At 46.1% G+C, this 18,835-nt stretch overlaps 1 protein-coding gene across 1 annotated transcript in view; it reads right to left on the bottom strand.

Moving 5' to 3' along the window:
* The window catches only part of LOC130120315 (GTPase IMAP family member 8-like), a 60,042-nt gene that overhangs the window by 2,632 nt on the left and 38,575 nt on the right, over positions 1-18,835 (bottom strand). Inside the window, exon 4 of the mRNA XM_056288866.1 lies at positions 1,880-2,677. Coding sequence (XP_056144841.1) covers positions 1,880-2,677 — 798 coding nt within the window. The remainder of the gene's footprint in view (positions 1-1,879; positions 2,678-18,835) is intronic.

Here is an 18,835-nt window from a genome sequence, read left to right as displayed (position 1 = left end):
ATATCTTAATGCTGTGGCTGATCAACTTTATACCTCTTAAGTTGCTACAGTTCTGCACATCGCCCTTATTCTTGAAAATCGGTACCAGTGTACTTCTTCGCCACTCCTCAGGCATCCTCTCACTTTCCAAGATTGTGTTTAACAATCTAGTTAAAAACTTAACTGCCTGCTCTGCTAAACGTCGCCATGCCTCCACAGGTATGTCATCTGGACCAAACTAATTAGTTACTAATTAGTCCCTAACTAATCTTAATTTGCCTAAGTGTTACTGATTTTATTTAGCTAAACAAACAAATAAATAAATAAAACAAAGCTCCACTTACTTTGCATTGGAACATTGAAATCCATGTTTAGATTTTATTGAACAAACGTGTGACCTGCAAGGAAAACGATGTCTTTCTCAGCCAACTCCAAAAGCAGACTGAAAACTGGGATGGAGACTGAAGTCACCTACCACAGCTTGATGGATTGTAGCTTCCTCGTGCCACAAGATCACCATTCAAGTTATGTCACATTCACAAGCAATGACGTACTGGAAAACACTTAAGGGGGAAATAAGGAAGTACAGTAGCGAAAGAAAATTAAATACACATGTATCAAAAATGTGAGCCAGATGTCTGGTATTACATCTGTAGATTGATATACTGTCACTAAAAAAGCACAACCCTGAAGTATAATGGTTAACGCTTTGTTGACATTCTGGTGCATGTTAAGTAACTGATGTATGTATTTGTTTATTTATTTTTAATTTTGTTACATATTCTTAATTTGGCAACTAACCAAGCACCTATGTTACTGACTATTCAGTATATAATTACCACTGGTTATTTATTTTTTCACTTTCAGAATGAATTTTTCTCCTTTAAAGATTTGTAGAATCTATCTATCCATCTATCTATCTATCTATCTATCTATCTATCTATCTATCTATCTATCTATCTATCTATCTATCTATCTATCTATCTATCTATAGAGAAAACTAGAGTAAAGTTGTGTAGCGTATGACCATTTTTTTAAATCATCCCCATCAGGATAATTCTTTGTGACAAGGAGTTAAAAATACAAATACATCAAACACATTTTAAAGAGAGTTTTACAATAACAGCCAACATGCGTACAGAGTTCACTGAAATGGTCATTGATCTGGTCATAATGCCCTACAATTCTGCAGATGGCATCTAGGATGAAAGTGTCAAAATTGGCTGTGACTATACCTGGGGAGCCCATACCCTACAGTACAGCTATTTATTTATCATCCTGTTTTTCTGTAACCTTGCTTTTAACTGTTTTTGTAGCACATCTGTTTTGTTTTTGTTATAGGGTTTAGAAATTGCTGTACAATAATAATGGTCTACTTTCCTAGCTATCCTGTTAGAATTAAATAAATTAATGTTTTTAAATACAATGTTAAATATTGCACTGAAAGCAAATTGATTGCGAAAGAATTCCATTTCTCATGTAAACGACTCAGTTGTCACAGTCACAGTAATTAACATCAATTAAATTGTACATTTGTGTTGTAAAATCACCTTCAATCAATCAATCAATCTCTATCTAGTATCTATCTATTATTTATACTATTGTATGTAGATTGCAGATACTATAATATTGTCTTTGTTGCACAGTAATGTGATCCATTATACTGATTAGATAAAGATAATGAGAGGATCATCAAAATCATATCAAATTTGCTTTTTTCATTAAGTGTCCCTTTTCTTTTTGAGAGCCTTTACTATTTTTGGAGTCAGCACTGTTAAAGTCCCCACTGCTGCTCCGATTGCCCCACCCACAACTGCCCCCAGCGCCATACACACTGGACCTCCTGCAGTCCCAACACATGTTCCGATGGTAGCACCTGCCCCGGCAGAAACTATCACACCTCCTGATTTGAGAACGCTCTTTCTCCGTTGAGCCTTGGCTCTAGCCTTCATCTTGTAGTGCTCTTCCAGCTTCGCGCGTTCTTCCTCCAGGCGCCGACCATAAAATTGGGCCATGAGTAACCCCTCTGCTCTTCTTCGCTCTTTCTTCATGGCTTTCAGGATCCTCTCAGTCTCTTTTTGAATCTCTCTCTCTGTCTCTTGGGACATTTCATTTGTGTAGAAGGTCCCTGCATTTTCCCTGACCATCATGTTTATCTTCTCAAGGAGGGTCATGACCTGGTCCCTGTTGGGACATTTGTTGTTGAACACATGGTAGCGGTAGTTAGACTTGTCAATGACATGGCAAAGGGCTTCATTTTGAAACATGAAGTTCTGGATGGTGATGTCATCCAGGCGGTCACCATGAGTGAAGAGAACCATGGAGTAATTGTCTGCTTGGTATCCAAAGACATTTTGGATGCGCTCTACTGTTCTCTGTTGCTCCAAGGTGAATTTCTCCAGCTTCATCACAATCAGGAACACATGGGGACCAGGAGTTGAGAGAAAGATGCATTTTTTCAACTCTCTTTGTATCTCATTCTTGCTGAATTCAGTGTCAAATAAGCCAGGCGTGTCAATAACAGAAACCACTTGACCATTCACCACGTCACTTGCCTTTGTGCACTTTGATGTCACAGATGAAGGACAAAAACGTGACTCAAATGCTTGCTGACCCAGGACGCTGTTCCCCGACGCGCTCTTCCCAGAGCCCCTCCTTCCGACGAGCACTATCCGAAGTTCAGCTTTAAGTGGGAAGTCTACAAGAGAGTGTTAAAAAAGAAATTATTTTTTCTAGTCAGCAACCAGGTATAAACCTGTCCTCCTGTTCAAGCCTCTCTACACAAATCTGCATGATTTGGAAGATGTAGTAAATAAGATGGGGAATGGGGAGAAGAAAGGGGAAGAGTGCTATACATTGGCATAGCCTATTAAACACCCATTGGCCTTTTGCACAGAGCAGTTGCACCTTCTCTAAAGTTATGTATTGTTACAGCTCAGGTGAAATATTTGCATGAAAGACCTAGTAACATACACAGTTGCCACTGCACAATAGACCCATAAAGGGTGAAAAAGGGGAAAGATTTCTGGGGTCTAGCCGCTACAGTTGGGCCATGGAGGCCAGCAATAACCATGTTCATCTTAAATATGATCGATGGTAATGACAATACTTGCCATTGAGTGTGAACTGGCTAAACAGATGGACTTTAAAGACATTATAAAGGACTTTGCATCCAGTAAGACAAGGAAGATGGCTGTATAAGTATTAAAGATAATAATAATTTTAAAGCACTTTTCTAAAACAATCTTACAAAGGCAAAAATAAGAGTACAATCAAATAAGTAAGAATAAAAATAAAAACAGTATAAATAAACACAAATATCCAAGCAAAGATGAAGTCATAAGGTAAGAAATTGCTTTTTCTACTAAGGTATGGGTGGTGTAAGTGTAGCAGATCTTTGTTGACCTTGGTGTGTTGTGCGTTTAGTGTGTCAAAGAGTTCTATTGTGTGTGTGTGTGTGTGTGTGTGTGTGTGTGTGTGTGCGTGTGTGTGTGTGCATACACACAGGGTGTTGTGATGCGTATAGTGCAGCAGTGTGTAGTTGGAGGGAAGGTGCATGTGTTCTTCCAACCCGCTTGTGTCCTTCCTGCCCTTAGCTTGCTGCCGCTGGCTGGCCTTTGTGGCGAATAGGGAAGCATCCTAGCATGTAAGCCTTCCCTTGCCAGTACATAGCCTCTCCTTCACCAAGACTCCTGCCAGGCCTCCCCGTGGCCACACGTGGTAACTGGGGTCTTGCGGCCCCAGGCTAACTTGGCAGGGGATCTCGGAGCAGCAGTGGGCCCCAGAGATATGGTGTGCAGGCCCACCCTGGTGGACATGCCCTGGCACCTATCAACCACTGCCCCGCTGCCTTGTGGGTGAGTCTGGGAAGACATAAGGCTAAGGGAGCTTACCTCAACAGAAAAGCAAGCTGTGGCGGTACGCTTCGAGGCGGTTTCCGAAAAACTGGATTTCCGGCAGCCCCCTGCAGTTGTGTGGAGGTGTCGGTCATCTAGGGATCCCCCTTGCCATCGGAACCATCTCCTCTACAATCAAGTCATGTGGCGTTGGGAGAAGCGCATCCCCCATGCCACTTTAAAAACCATCTCTGCGCAGGTATCTTCTGCTATCTGAGTCCTCAAAGGACCCACAAATAGAAGAAGATGGTCATCATCGGGCACGATGGACAACCAGCAAGCAAGCAAGTGTGTGTGTGTGTGCGCGTGCGTGTCTATGTAGCCCCCGTTACTAAGTCTCAGTTTACATGTATGTGATTAGTAGGATAGAGACAGCACGGTCGTGTGTTGATGTAAGTAAAGCAGATTTGGGGTGGGGTTCACTGAACCTTTTCAGGGGCCCAGCCAATTCTGTGGGCCAGCCTTGTAGGGTTTGAATGGCATTTTTCAAACTCACTGACACAATAACAGATGTTGATTTTATAACCTAAAACTAACACACGTTTTTGTACATCTCAAAGGCAACATATTTGATAAGCTTTTTGTATCTTTCTTCATTTCTTCAATAAAAATGAAAGTAAATAGATAAATCTCTCCGTCATGACCATCACTACCAGTGTGGTCTGCGTAACTTCTTTCCTAGCATTGTAACAGTGGCATCATCCTGAAAGTGATGACCATCAGCGTTACACTCAGAGCTCCCTTTTGTTTGTGTCACTGGGTTTCTGTACTGTTCGACGTTGCTTTAAAGCTTTTTTTGTTTCAAACACCACTTCAGAAACTTTTCCTTCACTGCAAGAAAAGATACTGAAGAAAATGTGATAAGGGCTACATGTGTGCTTAAAACAACACGAAACAAAAATCAGAAGACAGTACTTAATGAATTTATATATATAAATATTTAAGAATATATACCACAAATGTAAAATATGACCAAGTACTAATAAAGTTGTTAGTGACAGTGTGACTGTGACACTAGCGAGAGAAATATATAGTACACGACTCTGTCCAGATCTGCATTATATATTAAATATGCACGTGGGTGCAAAGTACAAAGACATCAATTATATGTGTATATAGTGTACAAGTTGATAACAAAGTGAATTTGCACACTATTTTCAACAGTGTTATAATGAGTTTCTGTTTAAACATAACCATCAGCAAAAGTAACACACTTTTCCATATCAGAGTTAGGAGGTGTTGACCTGGAACAAACGAATGGAAGGGAATTGGCTTCATTAATATCAGTTGCTACGTAACTCAGCCACTGAGGATGCATAAGCCAGTGCATTCTCAGTACTGGTCTCAACCCCAGATAAATGGGGAGGGTTGCGTCAGGAAGGGCATCCGGTGTGAAACCTTTGCCAAATCAAATATGTGGATCATAAATCAGATTTCCATACCAAATCAGTCGAGGCTCGGGTTACCAGTGACCACCACCGGTACTGTTGGCCAGCAGGGTGCCGGTGGAGACTATCCTACTGTTGGGCGAAGGAGAAGGAATATCAGAGATAATAACAGTTGCTACTTAATATAGATTCTGTAGTAGTTGTCCATGATTTTGAATTGAATAATTTTATCCTTAAGATAAAAAACTATTGAAAAAAAAAAAGCTTCTGTATTGTATAGATCACACTGGATACTAAAAACTCATCCCTTGGTGGGATATTGTTGTTCATGTTCCGTAAATTGTTTTTCCCCCATGTGATTTTCCGTAAACACACCACCTTTCAGGTCTGGCAGCATAGTAACAATTAACAAGAACTTATCCAGACATTACCGTGAGACTTGTTGTGTTTTGGTCTGGTAAGCATGAGGACTCAAATACCTTCTCAAAGCCATCCAACAATCCACAAACATGCTAGACTGGTTTGGTCAGGTTTGGTTTGGTTTCTTTATTTACACATATAGAAAATAAAAAAAGATGCAATATATCATTTGAAAAGGAATGTGAAGGAGAATTGCCTAAAAACCCTCCAAACTCCAAAAGGCTGAATGATTGAAAGTGTCCTTTTCTTTCAGGGGGAGGTCCCTTATCCTTTGGCCTCACGAAGGTATTTTGACAGGTAGAGCCATACTGGGTGTAGCCTCTGCCCATGGAAGTGTTCATGCGCATTAAAGACTTCCTCTACCCTGGCACAGCCATCCCTACTACGTTGTTATCATTTAGAATGAGATATTGATGATGTAGTAGGGATGGCTGTCTATCCATGCCCATCCCTACGTCAAAATATTGCACATCGCACAGACGTCTAGAAATGGTCTTTGATGGACTGACCCAATATAGACCTGATCTGCACGTCCCTCAGATGTCCAATGTTTGCTGGGTAGGCAGACCATGTGGAAAATATTGGTTGGTTAGGAGAAGTGATTTCAGGGCTCGTTTAAACTGCTGTGAAGACAAATTCAAAAATATAAAGGCAGAGAATTCCATATTTTGGACCCTTGGTAGCATATACTAAACTAAGATTGGGAAGTATGGGAATGGGGGGGTGTGTAAGGAGAGAAGAACTACATGTGGAGTAAATATGGAATTGATAATTGTGTGCAAACATGTCTGCAATTATCTGTTTTTTCCCCATATTATACACTTTTGATTTCTCCCAAAATTATCATCAAGAAGTTCACAAGCTGATTGCATCAATGTTTGATCACCGTTATCATGTTGTGACCATGTGGGTTTGACTGTTACATTTTGCTGTGTATACTTTAATATGTACAAAGCAAGAGGTGAGATTGAGATGGTTTGGACATGTGTGGAGGAGAGATGCTGGGTCTATTGGGAGAAGGATGCTGAAGATGGAGCTGCCAGGGGAGAGGAAAGAGGAAGGCCTAAGAGGAGGTTTATGGATGTGATAAGAGAGGACACGCAGGTGGCTGGTGTGGCCGAGGAAGATGCAGAGGACAGGAAGAGATGGAAACGGATGATCCGCTGTGGCGACACCTAACAGGAGCAGCCGAAAGTAGTAGTTGTAGTAGTTGTAGTAGTAGATACTTTAATACTTAAAGCGGTAGACGTTTCTCGTCGTGGTGACAAAAGCTGGTTCTGTCTCTACTGTTAAGCGTGGGTACAGAGACAAAACATCAATGCAAAGTCATAGTCATTGTCATCATAAGGCTATGGTCACACGTGTGCGTGCCGAGGTGAAATTCGTAATGTATCGTGCTGAATATGGGCAATGCAGGATGTGACACACATGGAAATCAGTTTTCTGGTTTGTATTCCGTTTGAGGAGTTGTTGGTTTTGAAGCGGGAAAATGTACACTGAAGTCCAAAGAAAGAAAGAAAGAAAGAAATTATTAAAAGAAATAAATGTTTTCACTTGTCCCCTTGTACATGTTATCATAGTTTCATGGACAAATATGGAGGAAGAACGTTGGTGTACAAGTTAGAGGATGTACTTTCTCCGCCAGCCCAAGAAATTCAGCCTGCTTCAGGAACTGCTGATTCAGTTCTACATTGCAATAATCCAGTCTGTCCTCTGTACATCCATCACTGTTTGGTTTGGTTCGGCCACCAAACAGGACAAGGACAGACTACAATGGACAGTTAAGTCTGCAGAGAAAATCATTGGTGCCAGCCTGCCCTCCATTCAGGACTTATGCATCTCCAGACTCAGGAAACGGGCAGGCAGCATCACTGCAGACCCATCACACCCTGGTCACAACCTGTTCCAACTCCTCCCCACTGGCAGGTGCTACAGAGCACTGTACCGCAAAACAAGCGGATATAAAAAAGGTTTCTTTTTGCGGGCTGTCATTCAAATGAATGCTTAACGCTTTGAAATAAATCCAACCATTTTCTATATACTGTACTGTACATTGTACATATACTGGTATGCTCTGTCATGTCCATCTACCTCAGGCATGTATGTAAGTAACCTGCTAACATCTATTTCAGTATCACTGATATATTATCTGCACCATTGCACTTCATTGCTTCTTATTTCGCCTGTATTAAGTCAATCCTTGTCTATATATCTGAAGATTGTTGTGTTGTCGTATTGTTATTCTATGTTAAGTACACTGAGAGAGCCACAAAACCAGAATCAAATTCAATGTGTGTGCAAACCTACATGGCCAATAAACATGATTCTGATTCTGATATTTGTATACCATGAAGTATGAATTGATGTTATTCATAAGTTTTTCCTTTATTTATATTCAATGCCTGTCTCCCGACTCCAAGCCAGGCGACATCTCTCTTGTGAGGCAGTTTGTAGGTTTCATGGGCAATGTCGTACAATACCAGCTGGTTAGACAAAGCAACAATAAAAGCCTCCTTCATCCTGGCGCATCAAGAAAACTACAGCCAAGTGGGGTCAACCACACACACTTCTTTGCTATTGGTTGAAGCTGTGAATTCACCGGTCAAAATTCAGCAAAGTTGAACTCCATGCAAAGAGAAAACGCAAATTTCTTTCACTACCCGAAGCAAATGTATTATTCGCCCCTTTGCTCACATAGAATGGAAGTCAACAGGAGGTGAATATTCAACAATGTTAATTTTGCACATGTGTGACTGTAGACTAATCCATACATTTAAGTTTTTGTTTTGGCTTTTTTTTACCCAGCACTTCAGGGTACAGTATTTACTGTGCCGTCACAGAATGTAAAACAACAAAATATAATTTGGATGTCATTTGGATTTTTTTTTTTTTTGGTCCATTACGGCCTCTTGACTGGAATGTCCTCACGTTTCTCCACAAGTGGTCTCCTTCCGCTGAAACATCTGGTCCCTTACACTGACCCAGCTTTCCAATGAGGTCTTGGCTTCCATGCCTCATAATGAATTCTCTTCACTCCCTGTCAATGAGGGCACAGACATACTCTGTTCCTCACTAGCCTCCTCTCTTAACAATATCTGCCCTCTAGCATCCAAACCTGCTCGTAACCCCCCCCCCCCCCAAGTCCATGGCTCACTGAGGTCATCAGAGAGCAAAGGGCGGGGCTCAGAATGGAAGAGAGAAAATGGCGTAAAACCAGAGTCCACTAACCTCAGTGATTATCAGTGTCTCATAGCATAATTCTCCTCCAGCTTAAAAACAGCTAAGACCACTTACTATCAGAACAAGATCCGTGGCACCACTGATGCTCGAAAAGAAATGCTTTTAACTCACTCCTCAATCTACCTCCTCCTCTGACCTCCACTCTGTTCACTCCAGATGTGTCCTGACATACTTTACTGATAAGGTTTCTGTCATCAGTAACCAGTTCTCTGAGCCTGACCAACTCTGTCTGTCACTGCCAGCTAACAGTGCCTCATTCACCTCATTCTCCCCATTCTCCCCACTAACTGAGGAGGAAGTCCCCAAGCTTCTGTTGGACTCTTGTCCCCACTACCTGTCCCTTGGACCCGATACCAGCCAACCTCCTACAGACCCTTTCCCTTGAGGTGACCCACATCTATATAACTAGAGACATTCACCTAAGAGGACAGTGTACCTTTAAGGGAAGAGGTGAGGGGTCAGATAATGCACTTCCGCTTCCGGTACACAGTTCAGTGTCGTTGTCGAACGTATGACATGCAAAGTTGGAGCTAGTAAACTACCTCGACTACGTCTACTCTCACGTCTCCTGTCTCGTTGTTTGCTAACTCCACATTGGTGACCCCGACGTGATCGAACTACTAATACGAGTATGTCTGACAACGACGACGCCGGTGCTAACAACATGGCTATTGCTAACGCTAGCATTTACACCGCTACTGTGAAGCTACCCGACTTTTGGCAGCATAATCCACGGCCGTGGTTTCAACATGTGGAAGCCCAGTTCCAGCTGAGAGGGATAACGCAGGATGCAACGCAGTACTTCCACGTAGTGGCGGCGTTAGACGCATCGACAACGGCGCGAGCAATGACACTGTTGGAAGCTCCGCCAGCTGCTGGCAAGTACGATGCTATAAAGACATTCCTCCTGAAGCTATTTGAACTGTCGGAGCTGGAGAAGGCAGACCGTTTACTGTCCCCGAATGGCCTCGGCGACGGCAAACCGTCTGAGTTAATGGAAAAAATGCTGTCTGTGCTGGGATCGGCTGATCCGGCCTTTCTTTTCACACGCATTTTTCTGAGGCAGCTCCCCGCACCTGTACGCACAGCACTGGCCAGTTCTCCTCTCGCCGCCTCCAAGAACTACCGTTCTCTGGCTGCTGAAGCAGACAGGGTTTCCCTGGCCAACCGGCAACAGTTTGTGCATGCCCTGCTACCCCACCAGACCGCCCCACCACCACCTGTGTACGACTATATGGACACCGCGGCTGCGGTGACAGCCCGCCGCCAACCTGACGACGGGCTCTGTTATTACCATGCCAGGTTTGGGGCAAAAGCAAAACGGTGTCGCAAACCCTGCAGTTACAGGGTTCAGGGAAACGCCAAGGCCGGCGCTCGTTAACGGCTATGGGCGCCGGCCGTGACTGCAAGCTGTTGTTCATCAGAGACTCCTTGTCGGGCCGGCGGCTGCTGGTTGACTCTGGCGCTCAACGCAGCATACTACCAGCACAAGCTGTGGACACGATGACCGACAGTCACGGCCCCCAGATGGACGCCGCCAACGGCACGTCCATTCGGACGTACGGTATCAGACATGTGGACGTGTGTTTTGGCGGCCGACGTTTCGGCTGGGACTTTGTGATGGCTGCTGTATCCACCCCGCTCCTAGGTGCGGATTTCCTCTGTGCTTTCAACCTGCTGGTGGATGTTAAAAACTGTCGCGTGATTGATGCCGTCTCTTTTGCGTCATACCCCTGCACGCTTGGGGGCACTGGAGCACTGTGCCTCGCTAACACACTCTCCACCGGGGATCCATACCAACGCCTGCTCGCAAATTTCCCCAAGCTCACCACACCCACCTTCTCCTCGGCGGTGGCCAAGCACGGCGTGGAACATCATATCACCACAGTGGGCCCCCCAGTTTACGCCCGGGCCCGACGCCTCTACTTGGCCAAGCTCGCAATAGCCAGGGAGGAGTTTTCGACTATGGAGCGCCTCGGCATTGTCCGCCGTTCTGACAGCCCGTGGGCTTCCCCTCTTCACATGGTTACTAAGGCCAACGGGGGTTGGCGCCCGTGCGGGGACTACCGTCGCCTAAACAATGCCACGACCCCCGACCGGTACCCCATACCGCACATACAAGATTTCTCTACCCACCTGGCGGGCGCTGCCATCTATTCCAAAATCAACTTAGTGCGGGGGTATCACCAAGTGCCGGTCCACCCACTGGATGTCCCAAAAACGGCTGTCATCACACCCTTTGGGCTCTTTGAGTTTTTACGTATGCCTTTCGGCCTTAAAGGGGCGGCGCAGACGTTTCAGCGCCTTATGGATTCTGTGCTCCGCGACATGCCATTTTTGTTTGTGTACTTGGACGACATCCTCGTGGCCAGCGCGTCGGCGGAGGAACACATGACGCACCTCAGACAGCTGTTTGACAGGCTCAGCGAACACGGCCTCATCATCAACCCAGCTAAGTGTCAGTTCGGGGAGTCGTCCATCACCTTCCTCGGGCACCACATCACTCCACAGGGGGCCGTTCCCCTCCCTGCCAGGGTTGAGGCTGTCACCATGTTCCCCCGCCCCCGCACTGTACGGTCGCTGCAGGAATTCCTGGGCATGGTGAACTTTTATAACCGTTTCCTGTCCCGTGCCGCCCACATCATGCGTCCCCTGTATGAGGCCCTGCGGGGTAAGAAGTCTAAGGACGAGCTGGACTGGTCTTCGGGGATGGACGAGGCTTTTGTGGCCGCCAAGACCGCGCTGGCCAACGCTGCGCTGCTAGCTCACCCGTCGCCTGCCGCCCCCATAGCCCTTACAACGGATGCCTCCGACTACGCCGTGGGGGCCGTGTGTGAGTAGTGGGTGGGGGGGGGGGGCTGGCAGCCGTTGGCGTTCTTCAGTAAACAACTCCGTGAGAGCGAGCGCAAATACAGCACCTTTGATAGGGAACTACTGGGTCTCTTCCTCGCAACCAGACACTTTAGGTTCCTATTGGAGGGCCGACAGTTCACCGCTTTCGTGGACCACAAACCGCTGACGTTCTGTATGGCCAAAACCTCAGAACCGTGGTCTGGGCGTCAGCAGCGCCATCTCGCGGCGGTTTCCGAGTTTACCACGGACATACAACATGTGTCGGGCAAGGATAACTTCGTCGCCGACTGCCTTTCACGGGCGGTTGTTAACGCCGTTCACTTGGGACTCGACTACGCCGCTATGACAGCGGACCAAGCCAAGGACGCGACCGTTCAAGACTACCGGTCGATCCCTACGGCGCTACGGCTGGAGGACGTGACGTTCGACGCGGCCAACACCACCCTCCTCTGTGACATCTCCACCGGTCAACCGCGCCCCCTGGTGCCTACTTCCTGGCGGCGCCGAGTTTTCGACACCGTCCACGGCCTTTCCCACCCGGGAGTGAAGGCCTCGACCAAGCTGGTGAGCGTCAAGTTTGTTTGGCCTGGGCTCCGTAAGGATGTTAGTGCCTGGGCCGGCTCGTGTGTGGCGTGCCAACGCGCCAAGGTGCACCGCCATACCAAGGCCCCTTTGGCGCCGTTTGTGGTTCCAGAGAGGCGGTTTGACCACGTCAATGTTGACCTGGTGGGTCCCCTGCCCCCCTCCCGTGGTTATACGTTCCTCCTCACTATTGTGGACAGGGCCACCAGGTGGCCAGAGGCTATTCCCTTGTCCTCCACGACGGCAGCAGAGGTAGCACGGGCGTTCGTCGGCTAATGGGTGGCCCGTTTCGATACGCCGGGTGACATCACGAGCGACCGGGGCTCCCAGTTTACCTCGGAGCTCTGGACGGCGGTTGCTGAGCACCTGGGGATGAAAATCCACCGCACTACGGCGTACAACCCGCAGAGCAACGGACTTTGTGAGCGGTTCCATCGGGACATGAAAGCCGCTCTGCGGGCAAGCCTCACTGGCTGCGACTGGATGGACCGGCTCCCATGGGTCATGCTCGGCCTGCGTTCGGCCCCGAAGGAAGACCTCCAGACCTCCTCCGCTGAGCTGGTGTATGGCCAGCCCCTGCGAGTTCCGGGGGAGTTTCTTCCGGATGCTACGGCTCCCTGGTCGGCCGCCTCTCACCTCAGTGCGTCCCGGAGCGCTGCCGGTGCCTTCGCTCCCGTTCCGATGTCTCAACACTGCCTCCCCCGTCCTGGAGGCGGGGGATAAGAACTTTGTGGTGGACATGGGGGGCAGGCCGGAGCGGGTCGCTATAGACCGTCTCAAGCCCGCTCACTTGGACATTGGGGAGCCAATGCAATTGGCCCTACCCCCGCGGCGGGGACGCCCTCCTAGGTCGGCCCCGGCACCTGCCTCTGTTCCTGCTTCGGCCCCGCCTATGGCCCGGGTTTCGGCCCCATCTGTTTCCCCTCCTGTGAAGCGCAGCCGTTATGGCCGCAGGGTCCGCCCCCCGACTCGTCACTTGTTTTCCCCGTGACTTTGCACTATGTCATTGACTGTTCTGTTGTAGAGTCTATTTTTATGTTCATGACTTGCGCTTTTGCTGTTTTGCATTGTTTTGTGTAGGTGAATTCTGGGGGGGCCTGTGTGGTGACCCACATCTATATAACTAGAGACATTCACCTAAGAGGACAGTGTACCTTTAAGGGAAGAGGTGAGGGGTCAGATAATGCACTTCCGCTTCCGGTACACAGTTCAGTGTCGTTGTCGAACGTATGACATGCAAAGTTGGAGCTAGTAAACTACCTCGACTACGTCTACTCTCACGTCTCCTGTCTCGTTGTTTTCTAACTCCACACCCTCACACTTAACCCCGCAGTCACACACATCATCAACTCCTCGCTTACAACAGGTGTGTTCCCCTCTGCATTTAAGCAAGCGTGGGTCAACCCGCTGCTCAAAACTCCTACAGTCAACCCAGCCAAGGTTGAAAACTACAGACCGGTTTCACTCCTACCCTTTCTATAAAAAATACTTGAGCGCACAGTCTTTAACCAAGTCTCTGAATTCCTTTCTGAGAACAATCTGTACGATCCGAATCAGTCTGGCTTTAAGCGGGGTCACTCTACTGAGACTGCACTCCTGTTGGTAATGGAATCACTGTGTCTGGCTAGAGCTGCTGGTCAGTCCTCAACTTTATTGATGCTAGATCTGTCAGCTGCCTTTGACATGGTTAACCACCAAATCCTCCTCTCCACACTCACTGAGCTTGGTATCTCAGGATCAGCCCTCTGCTGTTTCATTTCTTACCTCTCAGGGAGAATTTTTAGAGTATCTTGGAGGGGAGAATGATCCAAAATGCATGTCTTATCCACAAGGGTGCCTCAAGGGTCAGTGCTCTGTCCCTTTCTTGTCTCAATATACGCCCCCTCACTTGGTGCAGCCATCCACTCCCATGGTTTCTCATACCATTGCTATGCTGATGATACCCAACTCTTCCTATTATTCCAGCCAGATGACCTCACAGTCTCGGCTGGGATATCACCATGCCTTGCTGATATCTCTGCATAGACGAAATAATGCCACCTTCAGCTTAACATATCTAAGACTGAGCTCCTTGTCATCCCAGCCAGTCCATCCTTACAACAACAGATCAATATCCAACTTGGATCAACCCAACTCATACTCACAAAGTCTTTCGAAACTTGGGTATCATTTTTTTAAAATTTTATTTTAAAGTTATTTAGCCGACGCATTTATCCAAAGCAACTTACAATAAGTGCATTTAACGTAGGAAATCAGGAGAACTACAAGTCATCAGAGGTCATAAGTGCACCTAAACAAGCATCTAAGAGCAAAACCAGTGCTAAAGTAAAAGTGCAAGAAAGAGATTTTTTTTTTTAATGAGTGAGTACAATAAGTGCTAAGAACAAGTTACAGGGTAGTAGTTCTTAAAGAGGTGAGTTTTCAACCTGCGCCGAAAGATGGGCAGCGACTCCACTGTCCTGACATCAGTGGGGAGTTCATTCCACTACTGTGGGGCCACGACAGAAGAGAGCCGTGACTCGGTCGATCGGCAGCAAGGGCCTCTGAGCGATGGGGCAACCAGGCGTCCCGAGGCAGCAGAGCGAAGTGGTCGGGCGGGGATTTAGGGCTTGACCATGGCCTGGAGATTGGAAGGTGCTGTTCTTTTCACTGCCCTGTAGGCTAGCACCAGAGTCTTAGCTGGATGCGAGCAGCTACTGGGAGCCAGTGTAGGGACATGGGAAGGGGAGTTGTGTGGGAGAACTTAGGGCGGTTGAACACCAGACGAGCTGCAGCTTTCTGAACAAGTTCCAGAGGTCTGATGGCCGACGCCGGGGCCCCAGCAAGGATGAAGTTGCCGTAGTCCAGCTGGGAGATGACCAGAGCCTGTATGAGCACCTGTGCCATCTCGTCGGTGAGGAATGGGCGAATCCTCCTGATGTTATAGAGGAGAAATCTGCAGGAGCGATTAACTGATGCAACATTTTCAGCAAACGACAGTTTGTCTTCCAGGATCACACCCAGATTCCTCACAGTCCGATTTGGCATCACCAGGGTGTTGTCAATGGTGATAGCCAGGTCTCGGTGTGGGCAACCTTTCCTCGGGAGGAACATCAGCTCTGTCTTGTCCAGATTGAGCTTCAGGTGGTGTGTCGCCATCCACTCCGAGATGTCAGTCAAGCACGCAGCAATGCGTGTCTCTACTTGTGTGTCAGAGGGAGGAAAGGACAAGATCAGCTGGGTGTCATCGGCATAACAATGGTAAGAGAAGTCAACGCGAGCGAATAACGGAACCAGGGATGTTGTGTACAGGGAGAAAAGGAGAGGACCCAGAACCGAACCCTGTGGAATGCCTGTAGTCAGTGTGCGAGGCTCCGACACAGATCCCCTCCATGTCACCTGGTAGGAGCGACCCGTCAGGTAGGTTGCAAACATTGAGATTGCAGAGCCTGTGACACCCAGCCCCTCGAGGGTACAGAGGAGGAACTGGTGGTTCAACTGGTGGTCATGATTGATGACCAACTAACCTTTAAGGTCCATGTGGCCTCAGTTGCTCGGTTGTGTTGATTTGCCCTGTACAACATCAGGAAAATTAGACCCCACCTGTTTGAGCATGCAGCACAACTCCTGCTACAGGCTCTTGTAATATCACGCATTGACTACTGCAACTCCTTACTGGCAGGTCTCCCTGTATGCACTTTAAAACCTTTGCAAATGATCCAGAACATGGTGGCGCATCTGGTCTTCAACCAACCCAAAACAGCATAAGTCACTCTGCTGTGCATATCCTTCCACTGGCTCCCAGTTGCTGCCTGCATCAAATTCAAAACCTTAAAGCTTGCTTACAAAACTATAACTAAAACAGCTCCCACCTATCTGAACTCCCTCATTCAGGTCTACACTCAGTCCCAGTCATTAAACTCTGACAATGAAAGGTGCCTGGCACTTGCGCCACAATGGGGCCCTAAGTCACTAGCCAGTCTCCTCTCTTCTGTAGTTCCCTGGTGATGGAACGAGTTACCAAAATCCATTCGATCCGCTGAGTCCCTCTCCATCTTTAAGATGGAGCTAAAGACCCAGCTCTTTCACGAACACCTCCACACCTGATGGTATTAATAAAAATACAAACATAAACAAATCACTTCTATGCACCCTATGCATTGCATTGCCAACAATCCTGAAGTTCTGTTAATTGGTCCTGAGCACTTTGCCACAGCAGTTGATCAGTTTATTGGTCCACTTCATTTAAACATCAAAACTATCGCTAAAAATATTGGTATAATATTTTTCCAGAAGCTTGTCCAATGCTGTTTTCTTCAGCTATGAAATATTGCAAAACTCAGAAATATTTTGTATTTTTAAGGATATCGAAAAATTAATTCACACTTTCATTTTCTCCCGTCTAGATTACTGTAAGTCCCTCAACTCTGGCCTCAACCAAGCTACTTTAAATCGTCTACTGTTGGTTTAGAATGCTGCTGCTAGACTACTAACTAGAACTAGCCGTAGGTCCCATATTACCCCTATTCTTGCATCCCTCCATTGGCTTCCCGTAAAATTCAGAATAATCGATAAAATCTTACTGATTACATTTAAAGCACTGCATGATCTTGCACCCAGTTACATTTCTAATCTTCTCATTCCTCATTCCACTTCACGACCACTCCGATCCTGAAACCTCGGTCTTTTAGCCATTCCTCACTCCAACTGAAAAACAAATGGTGACCGCGCCTTTGCAGTTTTAGCCCCAAGCCTCTGGAATAATCTTCCCCAATCCATTAGATTCCCTGAATCTTTGGACTGTTTTAAGCGGCTTCTAAAAATCTGTCTTTTCAGACAAGCCTTTTTATAGATCCCCATCCCTGACTTCTGTTTTGTTTCATTTCTAGCTTGTGTCAAAAAGCCTTCACTGGCAGCGACATTCTCTCCGTAATGTTTCCCCTCTCTCCCCACCGGAATTCTGCCTCACTTTCACGGGCTTTTGGCCAATCAGAACTGAGCTAGGTTTGACCCCGGTTTACACCAAAAGTAGTCTGAAGTCCGCTACACATCAGGCGCTTAAGGACTTTACAGTGTACGAATAGTTATCTGGTGTCAAGTGCGTCTAAGACAAGTGAGTGAAATGTTTGAGAATGTTTGTTATAGTTGCTATTCGCCAGTGAAGTGTTCATGTGTTTTAGCCACTCATGTTCACGTATTCTGCCAACTGTGTGGCCTCATATTGGCAGCTATTGTTACTCACACTTAGTACTAGCTGTAAATAGGTATCATATCTTAGGCATACCATTAGGATATTGTTTGGTTTATGCTGGTTTACTCTGTTACTGATAGAATCCCGGACCGAATGGCTGCACGTAGGTCTGCTTGTCCATTAACGATGCATGTACAGCGCGTGTAGTTTATAGGGTGGTGTTGCACTGCTGATGGGCATTAATCCACTGTTAAAAAGGGAATATGTTGTTTCAGCCTCAGATATGCCTGTTTGATACATAGCCACATTATTTATCTGCTGTTTACCAGTTGTATTACCTTGTACAGTGTAAATTCATACCTTTGTGAAAGCAATGTAGTTTACATTTTCTGCATGTGCCTCTTATAATTTTGTAAAGGTATCTGAATTATGTTCATTTACACAGAACCACTGAGTCATCAGACTGTTGTACAAGGATTGTGATTGTAGTGGTGGCAATAAAGACTGAAAAACTGAAGACATCGGCGTGATCTGATCGATCACCTGCAGTGGGTTCTCCTTGACTTCAACTTCCCCACAGGTCTGTTACTCCCTATGCCATGTTTTTATATTCATTCAACTTATTTTATGTATTTATTCATATTTTGTGTTTTGAGTGTATAGCACTTTGTAACTATGTTTTAAAAGTGCTATATAAATAAAATTTTGCTTGCTTGCTTGCCTGTTGACACCTATATGTCCATTGGACTTGAACCTAGTTTTTTTGGCACGTACGTGCATTGTTGTCCCCTGACTAACTCTCACATGTGTGTCGCTTTGGGTAAAAAGCATCTGCTTAATGAAATTGTAACACTGTAAAATGCAGAAAAGCTCAGCCAAAATCTCAGCCCACAAAGGAAAATTAAATCTTTCATATGATCCGATTTTGCTGCTAAATTGTTTTTTTTTTTGTTGTTGCTTTATTTCAAATTGCGAGCTTAGTATCCTGTTGTTTTAAAAGACATTTTATCCAAAGAAATGTCATATATTTTTCTCAAGTCTTGTCAGGCAGTATAATAGGAAACAAAGTTTTGCTCGAATTAGGGCTACTAAAGGAAATCGAAGAAAGGTGAATCTGTTCATCTGGACACAACGTGTGTTGAGAGAAATGTTTCATCACTCATCTAAGTGACCTCTTTAGTCTCAACTGACTGCAGATATCCCCACCCTTATAACCAATACAGTGGCATAATGACCGAAAACAACGATCGGATTCATATGCACATTGCCGTGACCATTAACTAGAGTTACAATGGTTGTGAGTACTA

This window comes from Lampris incognitus, chromosome 11 (assembly GCF_029633865.1).
Source record: "Lampris incognitus isolate fLamInc1 chromosome 11, fLamInc1.hap2, whole genome shotgun sequence".
Classification (NCBI taxonomy): Eukaryota; Metazoa; Chordata; class Actinopteri; order Lampriformes; family Lampridae; genus Lampris; species Lampris incognitus.
This window is presented reverse-complemented; position numbering and strand designations above follow the sequence as displayed.